This window comes from Charadrius vociferus, unplaced genomic scaffold (assembly GCF_000708025.1).
Source record: "Charadrius vociferus isolate BGI_N301 unplaced genomic scaffold, ASM70802v2 scaffold169, whole genome shotgun sequence".
Classification (NCBI taxonomy): Eukaryota; Metazoa; Chordata; class Aves; order Charadriiformes; family Charadriidae; genus Charadrius; species Charadrius vociferus.
In genome coordinates, this window is record NW_009652966.1 from 104,416 (window position 1) to 116,791 (window position 12,376).

Here is a 12,376-nt window from a genome sequence, read left to right on the forward strand (position 1 = left end):
GAGCATGAAATAGGTCTCCAATAATGTCCTATAAGAAACTGTCACCACACTAATAGATTATGTCCTTAAACTTTTTAGACTAATTTTAACTTCCTGTTACTTTCTCAGCCCACAAAATCTATCCTCTCTTACAGAAGACTTGAAAAGTGTTTTAGCTTGGTAATGTTTTATTTTTATACTGTTTCCCTAATCTTCAAATTCTTCCAGGGTAACTTGCTGTTGAGAACGGTGCTTTCTTGAAAAACTATGAGAGTCTCTTGTGAAAGTATGGTGTGTTTCCACTTGATGCTTAATGTAGCTCTTGGGCTGATGGAAAACCACACTTTAGGCTATAGCAACAAACTACTTACCTGATGTTCACAGCAGCTTTGCATCAAAATGTCTCCAGTTATACTTCACAGGAATTAGACAATAATATATACAGTCATGCAGGTGTTGTAGACTTCCAGTTAGATCATTTGTGTTCTTTCAGTCTTTATTCCTGTGATTCATGAAAATTGTATTCTTTGTAGTAGCAATGTATACCACCTTTCTGAATCCTGCTGCTTCTCTGATGTGTCAGGTTCCTGGAAATTCTTCTGCCTTTTATAGGGCTGACACACTCCATCCTAGGAAGGTATTTTTTTAAATGTGTAAATAAAGTAGGATTACTCTTGTGAGTTCACTACTGTGGACCCACAACATGAATGCATTGCAGTTTTGTGGCATAAAGCTATCTCTAACCTCATAAAAGTATTTTTTCTGTACAGTAGTATGTCCAGTAGTATCTGCACATTTAGTTGAAATTGAAATTAGACATATTTATTTCTGTTAATCCCAGGTAAGGTTTTGTTCTTGCAGCACACATATACAGTCCACCTGAAAACCCCTTTGTAAAAGTGTTGCTTTGTGTATATGTGTTGGTGTTCACTGCCTGTCTGAGATTTCTGAATTAAATATTCATCATCCATCTATGGCTTTCTTAATCGAAAAGCACCATTAGCACCCAGAGGATTTTGAGAATCAAACTACTTTTTTCATCTTTAACAAAACTATGTTAGGATTTTATCATGTTACTTGCGTCTTCAGTGACACCGGTGAAACATCCCAGTTTTTATCCAGAGGCAAATAGGAACTGAAAAGCAATGATATCATAGGGAGCCTAGAAAACTATTCTGAGCTCTAAGTTTAGAGTATTTAGCATTGCTTATAACTAACTTGCTCTCTGGTTAAGACACAGCCAGCTCTTGTAGTGTACTCGCATCTTATTCCTTTTCTACTAATTTGCTACTACCTATTGGTTGTACAACTGAAACTGTGATGAGTCCTGAGTGAAGGGTTCTCAGATTCATCCAATACTTTTTCTCTCAGAACTTAACAAATCATCTGACACACAGAAGGTTGATTTTTAAAAGAAGTTGGCATAACTTGGAGTGTTGAGTTTGTCTCCTAATGAGTCAGAGGCTGCTGCAAAGTGAAGGCAGCCTTGGGAGCAAAAGCGTCTTACACATCCTTTAAGCACCCCACTTTCCCCCTGCAAGTCCCACTTTACATCGTATGTTTTTGTTTCATAGGACAGCTAGATTTAACAGGTAGAGCTCATTACTATAGTCTTAACTGGGAAGAAGTGTAATGCTCTTTGTGGAGGAGGAGGGATCCTGAGGGAACCTGACCCAGGGTGGCATTTGGTGACAGCTGCCTGAGCTCTGTCTCTTCCATCTCGTCTCCTCGCTCTGCTAGCATACAGCTTATTTGCATCCCTTGCTTCTGCTGGTGCCATCTTCCATGTTGCTCTTGGTTTGATATGTTGTCTTCATTCACCTCCACCGCTATCGTCTTTGCCAACCAAACACCCTGGAAATCTGTATTTCCTGCTGACTGCACTAAGCAAGAAGAAAATTCTTAGGTGTGGATCTGGGCTTCCTGCTCCTGCCTACTCTGTAGTGCTCGGGCCCTGTAATCTGAAGCAAGGACTCCTCGTACTGTGTATCTTGTGCAGTATCAAGAAGAATGTTTTGGATTTTAGCAAATAGTAACAATATCAGTATAAACTATAAATGTGGACTTAAAGACTAGGAGTAAGGAAGGGATGGTTGTTCTTAGGGCTTTAACTGAGTCTTCGTTAAAGACACCACTAAGGTAATGCAGTAGTTTATTTTTCAATTAAGAATTTAAGAAGACATAATCAACTTCCCATGAGACAACTACTACAACATTTTGCGTCTGTTGTTGTGTCACAGATTTTAATGGTCGTGAATTAGGATTTGTCAGGGAACACTGCGTTTTTTTAGTATACTGTTTGACTCAGCCATCTGTGTGGGCAGTGATTCAATATGTCTTTCACAGCAGCTCTCCTGTATCCCTTGTTTTTCACCCTAGCACCATTCCCCTTTTGGAAATAAAAAACTTAGACTTCAGTGTAATCTGCAGCAACAGTTTAAGTAGTAGGAACAAAGAGAGCTTGTGGAGATAGATTTTTGTATTCAAGACTTTCACTGCTGTGGCCAGAGAAAAGCTAGCAGGCTGACAAATGTGCACCAGTCTGATTAATTTACCACTGCTGTCTGGATACATGATACATGAACAAAATGGAACAAGGAGATGAACAAAAAGCCCAATTGTAAATAGAAATTGTTGGTCATATAAAAGATATGGGTCAAATTGCTGACAGGAGTAACAAAATGTAAAATTTCAGAGTAAAAGGCCATTCACAAGTCTAGGTCTGCTTTTAGGGCCATTCACAAAGTTGTGGGGTGTAATCCTTTGACTTCTAACCCCAGGTGGGCAAGTCATTTTGACATGGGCTTAAATGTGATAATATTCTGCAAAGCACTTATATGTATACATAAATCCTATTAAGTAAGGCTAAAATTTGTGCCTAAAATTAAGGACATCAGCATGCTTCAGTGGTTAAGTCTGGACAGCAGAATAGGACCTCCAAACCTCACTGTGGGCTGTGTAAATTTTTTTGGTGATGCTCTGTTGTTTGCAGAGAAGTGCAGCCTGCAGTGATGTAAACACTTTTGTTTATGTATGAACAATTCTAGGTGTTCAGCTTCAGCTCACCCTTTAAGCCTGCTTTGTATGAAAGCACTGTGGTAGCAGAATGCATTCCCCACTCAAAAAGGGATCTCCCTCTTTTCACCATGGTGACATACAGAATGCATACGTTTTCTTCCACTGTAGGTAAAATGTCAGCTGGATTTCTTTGTTTATTGTTTTCAGTGAATGAACCTTGGTGATGTTTATGGTGTGACTATTTTGTAGTTTTAAGTAAAGAGGAGCATTCATTGGGAAAATTATGCTTGGATGTTTGCAAACCCGTAACTTCTTACTTACAAAGAAAGTGTTACTGGTTTAGAGTCTCATTTATAAAAGACTTCATACAGTCCTGTTAGCTGTACTTGGTTATTGCGTGTCCTGACAGGGTAGATCAGGTTTGCACGCAAGATGGTTGAGGAAAACAAATGAAAACCCAAACAAAAAGAAACCAAAGAGTTTAGTGGTTCTTTACTCACCACACAAATAATGCACTTTCTGTCAATTGACTTTCAGTCTTAAACCTGTGAATCTTATGTTTCCTTTATGCATTTCCCTTTATGCTTGTTTGAATGGTATGCCAAACCTGTCAGTAAGTGCTGCCTAAGAATGCTATGGTACTTAACCCTATTGTGCTACTGGAACAGATGTAAATGTTTAACAGACAAGGCATTTAAAGAATTCCTTTTTCCAGTGTGAATTTTACTGCGTTCTTCCTGGACATAAAGCAGTTCCATTAGAAATAGGCTTTAACGAAATAAACATTTTATTTCTAAAACTATGAATCTTAGCTGGATTAGGCAAAAATATATGCATCAATATTGTACATTCGGATTTTTATTTAGCTTAATGTGTTACCTTTGAAGAATATTACTGACTTGGTTACCTCTCTCTTTAAAATATTTTGGACTATGATGTTTAATCAAACTGCCCTGAGGACGTTTTCCCTTGTTAGGATGCTAAAACAAGCATGGTATTGGTTTTAAACCCCTTGCAAAGTCTATTGTTATAAAATAGCTCAGTACTACAACTAGTGGTGAAACATGGTTAATTTTGGGGCAATGCTTTTACTAACAGCAGTCTGGATTTGTCTAAAATGCAACTTTTAAAAGCAAAATAGTTATTTCTATGTATCATTTTCTCCTAACCAAATGTTATATGAAGAAGACAGATGAGGAGGCTAAAACATGAGCCCGAAAATGTTGATTATGTAGAAATACCAAGTATATGCATCTCCTTCACAATACACATCTTTTTGTAATTGTTTGGGAAGGATTTTCCTTCATGTGCAATCAGTAATTGTGAGAATTAATAGCTGTTGAGTTGTATTATTTCTTAATTCTGTGAGGGAATTAGCTGTGCTATATTGATGTAGCTGGTTTTTCTACCAGTCCTTCAGGGTGGCTTAATTAATTAGATAATTTTTTTTTTCATTCTGAAAGATGCTGATACTGCTAAAGATCTTAATTAGGTCTCAATTCATAAAAGTGTATACATGCATGCATTACACATGTACAAACAAATTTATGTTTCAGATTGTTTTATTATTTATCTCAAACACGGGTTTAAAAAAAACTTGGAAAGAACTAAAAGAACCAGTAGCTCTGTCATGCCTGGTGTTAGGGAAACCTTATTTCCTATAGATTTGGGTCTTGAAGTTGATTGACTTTAATGTTGTTGGTTTGGGTTTTTTGTTTGTGGGCGTTTTGTTTTGTTTTTTTGTTTTTAAAAAGCACCAATTGTAAGGTGTTTTTTCTCTATGAATGAAGTATTTAGAAGCTCTTCATCTCACCGGAATCTGTGATGTCTAATAAAGTGCAGGCTCGCAATGTGGGTTCGCACAGTGGAAAAATTAAGAGGCTCCCACTTTTCCAGCTGCATGCGTGATTACAAAACCTGTATGAACTTAATTATCCTTGAAACCTATTACCCACCCGTTTGTGAAACTGGTTTGAAAATGGCTAACGGCTTCAAATGTTGGAAAGGAGAAGGCAGGAGAAAAGGTGAGAACAAGGGAAAAAGCACCCTGCACGTGTGTGCAGAAGCATTGATGTGATTGCATAAGTAATCTTTTCTTAAGATATCAGGTGTAGGAGTAGACAAAGAATGGAAAGTGGGAACCAGCAGAGGTCTGGAAGAGGAAATGAATGGAAAGGGCATGTGGTCGGGTAGGCACTGTGGAGCTACAAAGCTGCTTTCATATGGGTGTTGCGAAGGAAGAGAATCACAGGGAGATTTTGAAGGAAGAACAAGTAAATTACAAGAGAAACTGAGTAAAAATGGTTCCACGAATAGGCAAATGTGTATTGGAAAAGGTCTCAGAAATGACTGAGAGAGGTGAGATGATGGGACCCCGAAGTCAATATCACAGCAGGAAGTGGGGCAGCATATGGCCCCAGTCCAAGACAGATACTTAGCTCTTGTTTAACTTAGAGCACTGAATTGGACAGCACGTGTGTTGAAAATTGCAGTTGGTCTCAGAGACTGTGCTTCACTTGAGCCATAGGAGGTATCTGAGACTAGAAGATCCAAGGCACTGTGAAAGATGTGGCTTTGAAAGAAAAGACTAGAAATTGGAAGCTGGTAGAAATGGCTCAGCCAAGCCAAGGAAATAATGTTTTAAAAGTAGAGGAGAAGTGGTTTAATTAAAAAAGGAATTCCTTTTGCTTGGTATGTTCCTGATGCCTTGAGAAGGAAAGTGTTTTAGCAGCCAATTGAAAAGTTACAGTGTATGTAAGCTTTATTTGCATTTTATACGTATCTTTTCATCTGTTCACAGTCAGTAATATTGTGCTGTATTAAAATTACAATCAGCCGATGTATTGTCAATGAAGAGGTTTTTTGTCAGACTGGATTTCATAAAAGACACAGTGTGAAACACCAATCAGTGATCCTACAATGAAATTTCTGTTGATATTTTGGTTGAAACTGCTGGCATGTTGTTATACTAACTCTTGCTGGACTTTCACTGTTGAAATTGAGGCTTAGGATGTAATACCAAGACACATTTCTTTTGGTAGTAAATATTTAAAGAGGCCCTTACCATTTCCCCAGCTGCTTATGCAGTACTGGTTGTATAGTTGCGCATGCAGGTTGCCTCCAGGGAATTGGTCTGAACTGGGGAGAAGGAAGAAAGGGGGTTACAATTTTACTGCTCCAATTTGCAGCAATACTCCAGAGAGGCATCGACAGAAACTGATGTGAAGGAGTTGGTTTATAAACTGCAAAGACCTACAGAGGAGGCAGCTTGAGGACCCCTTGCGTTTTCTGCAGGAGCGAAGTCCACGTAACATGGACCTGTCTCCTTACCTTTCCAAGTTGTGAAGCACTTTTCAAAATATTACATATTAGTTACTGATTTTTAGTGGTCTTTTCCCTCCTACTGGCACCCTTGCTGCCTTGCTTCCCATGCTGTTTTCAGTAAATCTTCACTGTGTAAACTTCAATGTAACAAAGATGAGTAATGTCTCAGTCCCTTTGCCTGTTCTTTAATGTCAACAAAGTTTATTTGGGGCATTTCTAACGATCTTCACTAAGAGCAATGACGGTAAAAATGTCATTATTTTCCTCATGTACCGTGAAAACAAACTAAATTGTAAAACTATGAGGGTAGATGACACAGTATTAGAAGCCAAAGCCTACCATGCGATTTTGTTTAGAGAAATGCTGGAGGCCTTGAAATGTCAAATAGATTCCAGTTGTGTAATTTGAGGATCAAATTGTATTAACATCCATACTTAAAGTAAAATAATACCATTTGCTGGCTTGATTCCATTCATCTTCAATAAAAGTGGGTTCATAAATGAACATAACCTTTTTAAATCAAGGTTTCAGGTAGATTTCAGAACCTCAACAGTTACAATTTTGAAAGGAAAAATATCAGTGGTTTTGTACATCTTGGCTAATGCACTTTTTAAAACACAATTATGGTTCATAACCAAGCAGTTCAGTTACCTTTTATTCTTTAATATGCTCACGCCTCCTGAACTTCAGTAATAATCTCTGTGTGTGTCTGCTGGTAGGCCTGCTGTAGTGTGTACGGTTGACATATACTGCATAAAACTTGGACTTTGAATTGTGATTATATGTCTGTGTCAAACAGCTTTTGTAAGGCACCTTTTGGAACCTACCCACATGCTGTCTACTAAGTCTTCACTTGCTTTTATGTTTCTTAAACTCTGCCTAGCTTCCAATTTCTGAACTTTTATTTTAAAAAGAATGTACTGCTTTTTTTCCCTAGAAAGTACAGGCAGAAAGTATATGTTGCTGTGTGATGTATTACATCAAATTAAAGCTGCTAGACTTGAGTATGCACTTCAAAGTTAATTCTGTCTTATGAACCATCAAGGCTGGAGTGGGAGCCCTGGAGAAGAAAGAGCGTGTTAGAAGAAGCAGGTGGAGATAGGTGTGTTCACATGGGATTATTAATGGACAGTTCCAAATCTGCCTGCACTATAATTTCAGTAATTCTGCATATGGAAAAGAAATTTGGAAACCTACTAAGAACCAGTCAAACTATATTTGTAGTTATCATTTGGACGTGCTTACAGCACAGGTCTTTGTGCTGGAAACTTGTCTCTAGTCTTAAATGAGGAAAGCATAATACCAACCAATGCTGCAAAACTCTTAAAGGTATACACGAATATGTTTGCTCTAAAAAGTGATGAGAGAAGGCAGTTGGGGAAGGGAGTAGTCACCCAGCTTAATTTAAAGGCAACTATGCTTAAAGTATTGTTTAGAGATCTTGGCACATTACATGGTGTATTGTTAGTTTATTCAGACATTACAATCTTTGTGGTTCTTTGCCACCTTTTTTTGTTTTAAATGTTTGAAGCAGGTATATTAGGGAGAAATGCCACCTTTGGGATGCTAATAATGCCCATAAAAATCTCATTTGAACACTGATGAAGTGAAAATCTTGACTCCTCTTTGAGAAAATACCAGTCCTGCCTGGTGTTTGGCTACTTCTTGAATATAGAAAATAGGCCAAGTTGAGTTTATAGTTTAACACAGAGTTGTAGTACAGAAATCGGGTGACTGCCAGCCTCACTAACCAAATACATTTTAGCAGTGCTCTAGAAAGCAACCAAGCTTCTTGGTAGGCAAGCATTTTAAACATCCTAACATGAAGTTTTAAAGTATAGGATAGATGTAGGTGATGTCTATAAGTGCTGGATTACGCTTTTCATTTCACTAAGTACTTCTGATTGTAGCACAGCGTGGGGGGATGTTAGGTTGTGCCTCCAGTTTAGCCTTCACAGCTGCTTCTGACCATTAATGTATCTCTGGCTCTAAATATTATTCTCCCCTTTGAATAAAGATTTTACTACTCCTGAGTCCCTCCAGTACTTTTACCAGGTATTAGATCAGGTCCCAAGAATCCCAGTGAATCAGCCAAATGCTGTTCTGATGTGATTCACATCTGGACGCTATTCATATTGCAGGTGGAAGCGTTGCCTTTATGAGGGTATTCCCAAACAAATGCAGAAAGCAAGGTGTGCTTTTTCTAGAAGAGTAAAGGCAGTCCAGAAATAAACTGGAAGGCTGTGAAAGATAATGCTTTTATAAATGGAATTTCTTAAAGAGGAATTTAAAAATTGCAAAATCAAGGAGAGGTGAACATTTTCCATGGATGTGTCCTGTATTTTACCATTTTAGTAGTACATTTTGGATTGTGTGCATTGTGCACCAGTGAAGCAAGTGGATGTATTATGATAATCAACTTTTTTTACTTTTTTTTTTTTTAGATCACCTTTTGCTGCTGTCACAGATTACTCAGTAACAAGAAATAATGTCATACAGCTCTGTCTGGAACTAACAACAATAGTACAACAGGTATGAGACCATCTGCTTAGCAATTTATTTTTTCCTAAATTGTAAATGGCCATTACCTTCTTCACACAATTTGGTGTTACTCTGTCTATATCATTGTCTAATAAAAATAAGGGAGTACTGTACTAGGTAAATGCTTATAGAAATTCCGTGTCCTGTTTTTTTTGGATTGTGCTGTGTAAATGCCTCTGCATATCTCAGTAGTAGATTCATCATGGATTCTCTAATATCTTCACTATAAATTTGTGAAATGTACTTGACAATTTGTATATTTAATTTCTTATATTTTGTCTTTAATTTTTAATTAACTGTCTGGTTCAAAAGGTCTGTATGTATTAGACTTCAGTCATCTACTCTTTCATACAATTCATGTCATTTAGACACCTGTTAAGATGACACATGACTCCATGAGGCTATAGAATATTTTGTGTGAATATGTTTTTGTACCTGCTACCTTCAAGAAATCCAGAAGTAGGTACTGAGAAGGACTTGCTTAATGGGCTTCATTTGGGAGTGTGATCTAGAGAACCTTCTCCACCCTTCTGTTGCTTCTCTGTGTGTGGTTTAGGTCTGTCCTTATCTTTGCTTGTTGTTCTGTTGAAACTGAAAATTCTCTCTTGCTGCAAGTTCAAACTAATGTTGATATCAGATTCTGTAGAAATAACCTAAGAAGTTAAAGTAGTTCTATTGAGTTGAGCATCATCATTTACCGTGATGCATGTTTTTCTAAGACATGCCTGGAGAAGAGAAAGTTCCAGGGAGTCCTTATTGTGGCCTTCCAGTACCTAAAGGGGGCCTACAGGAGAGCTGGGGAAGGACTTTTTACTAGGGCATTTAGCAATAGGACGAGGGAGAATGGCTTCAAACTGGAAGAGGGCAGGCTTAGATTCAATATTAGGAAGAAATTTTTCACTGTGAGGGTGGTGAGGCACTGGACCAGGTTGCCCAGAGAAGCTGTGGAGGCCCCCTCTCTCTGGAGGTGTTCAAGGCCAGGCTAGATGGGGCTTTGAGCAACCTGGTCTAGTGGGAGGTGTCCTTGCCTATGGCAGGGGGGTTGGAACTCAATGATCTTTAAGGTCCCTTCCAACCTAAACCATTCTATGATTCTAAGTCTACTAGTGATGGCTATGAAGGGCCTCGGTACCATCTTATACCATCAGTTGACCATGCAGAGCAGCAGTGCCCATCACGTGGAGGGAAAAGTCTCCAGAGAGGGTTGCCTCTCCTGGCAGTTCAGCAACAGCAGAGGGAAAGGACAACTGCTGCCAAGCGGAAGTTCAAGGGAGTGTTTGCACTTGAGAAGGTGGAGTGGGGAAAAAAGGGAGACAGTGGGCTGGGTAAGAGCACTGAGGAGACTTGTTCCAGTTTTCAGAGGCATCACTCCAGACTGAGCAAAGCTAAACTTCTCCTATGCCCTCTTGGTGTGACTTTGTATGATGATATTCTCCCTTTTATAAAAGAAATGCATTTTTTTGTGACCCTTTCATAAATACGTACAACACTGATCATTAGTTGGGTTTGCCTCCCACCTGAGTTGGAGAAGAGGCCTATTGCTAGTCCCATGTGTTCAGGCTCGGGAAATGAATATTTCTCACTCTTCTCTATTATTAGTATTATTATTAATAATAATTTTCCCTCGATTGTGTGGAATTTTTGATGTGGAAATGGAGCATGGGCCACACAGCAAGGGTGCCTGTTTGTTTCCCAGGCTTGAGAGCCAAGGGGTGCCCCGCCAGGCCTGTCCTTCAGCCTCCTGGTGCTCCCCATTGGGCTTCTCGCTGCTACCCTGCCTCAAACTGTGACAGAGGTGCCAGCGGTGGTGGCTGTGGAAGAGGAGCCCAGGCCTTTGTTTTCTTGTCTGCCTTTTGCACGACCTTTTTTTTTTTTTTTTTTTTTTTCTCTGTTATCCTGTGGCTTGTTGTGCCCTTGTTGAGCTGTGAGAAGGGGTGAGTACTCTGCAGAAAGGAGGTATGGAGGGCATCCTTTCCCCTTGGCCAAACTGGTCATTTTCCACAGAAGTAGCTGTGCATCAGTGTCTAGTTTTTAAATTGAGGAGAAGAACCACCTGATTCATTTTCATTTGTCCACTGTTAGTGAGAAAGTGGGTAGAATATCAACTGCTGCAGTATTTCCCAGGATTTAGCTCAATATCAGTTCATTTTCTTATAAATTCATCCCTATCCATGATACTGCTAATTTGCTATGGTGTAGGTTAATATTTCTCTATGTATATTTTTCAGTGTGAGTGAGAGCAAATGTTACTATTTAATACTTTTGGAGAACAGCAGTTTTATTTTTGCCAAAACTGACATGATTCCCAATCAGGAAGTGGTTCAGTACATGAATCCATACTTTGAAGTCAGAAGGAGCATTTATGTGCCTACATTTAAGCATGCTCTGAAATTGAATTGGGCTGTAGTCAGAAAAATGATAATGAAAAATTCCATTACTAGTCCCAAACACATGTGGTTTGATCTCTACTTAAAACAAATGCATTCCAACGTAGCATTTCAAAACGTCTTCGCTGAGCTTTTCTTCTGTATGATCACTGAACACACTGAAAATTCTCATTGTGCTTTCTTCAGGCTGTAAATTGAATGTTTCAGTATCACCTTATCAGGTGTATTTTCTGTCTTAGAATCCATTTTCTTTTGTATGCAAAGTACTTTATAGTACTTTACTAACTTACAATAATTTATAATTTAATTAAAAAATATTTTTTGCTTGTGAAAGACCTACAGAAGGCAGTGTTACAATTGTTCTTGTAACAGTAGCAAACAACAGCTTTTTATAAAGCTTAGTGGTTTATTAAAAAAATAGTCTGTGCATTTTCTTATACCTTTGCCTTTTTTTTTTTTTTTAAGACATTCATAAAATTTAAAAATAGAACTCCAGTATTCACCTTAGTAACTGAGCACTGGCAGGACTGAAAAGTATTTTTTTGGTGGTGTTTAAGTTACATCTGACATTCAGATTTATTAACTGAAAATGATTCTTTAGTCAAGATGGAGGAAAAACTGAAATTAAGCTGGCTTACCTGAATTATTTTGCAAGTTTTGAGGCTAATTGTAATGTCAGTGTTTCCTCATAGAATTGAGTGTTGTTGGGTGTCCGTTCTCTGTCCCTGTCCTGTTCCCCCCTGCCCCTTATCAGTGCTAAATGGATACTGAAGAAACAAAAATGACAGAATTACTGCTCTCTTGTGAATCTGAAGTCTACGAAAAACTACTGAGTGTCTGTGCTTTAACCTTTAAATAATTAGAAAAGTTGGAGTAATAATACCTACTTAGAGACAGACTTTGGAATAAAATGCAGAGTGGTACATACATTGTTTTAATCATTTCATTTTCTGTGTGTGTTGCACGTTGCCAGGACCCAACTAACAGGCCAACATGCAATGGATATTTGCCAGCAGAAGCAGGTCCCTCAGAGCACTGCAAGTTATTATTGTAACCTGCTTTGCATTTGCACTAATCATCTGCTTCTATGCAGCTGTTTTATTTTGGCTTAGGGATTCCCTGCCCCC

The 12,376-nt window shown here is 38.5% G+C and overlaps 1 protein-coding gene across 1 annotated transcript in view; it reads left to right on the plus strand.

Moving 5' to 3' along the window:
* CNKSR2 (connector enhancer of kinase suppressor of Ras 2) overlaps positions 1-12,376 on the plus strand; it is a 186,065-nt gene that overhangs the window by 20,317 nt on the left and 153,372 nt on the right. Inside the window, exon 4 of the mRNA XM_009893115.1 lies at positions 8,766-8,853. Within this exon, the coding sequence (XP_009891417.1) occupies positions 8,766-8,853 (88 nt within the window). The remainder of the gene's footprint in view (positions 1-8,765; positions 8,854-12,376) is intronic.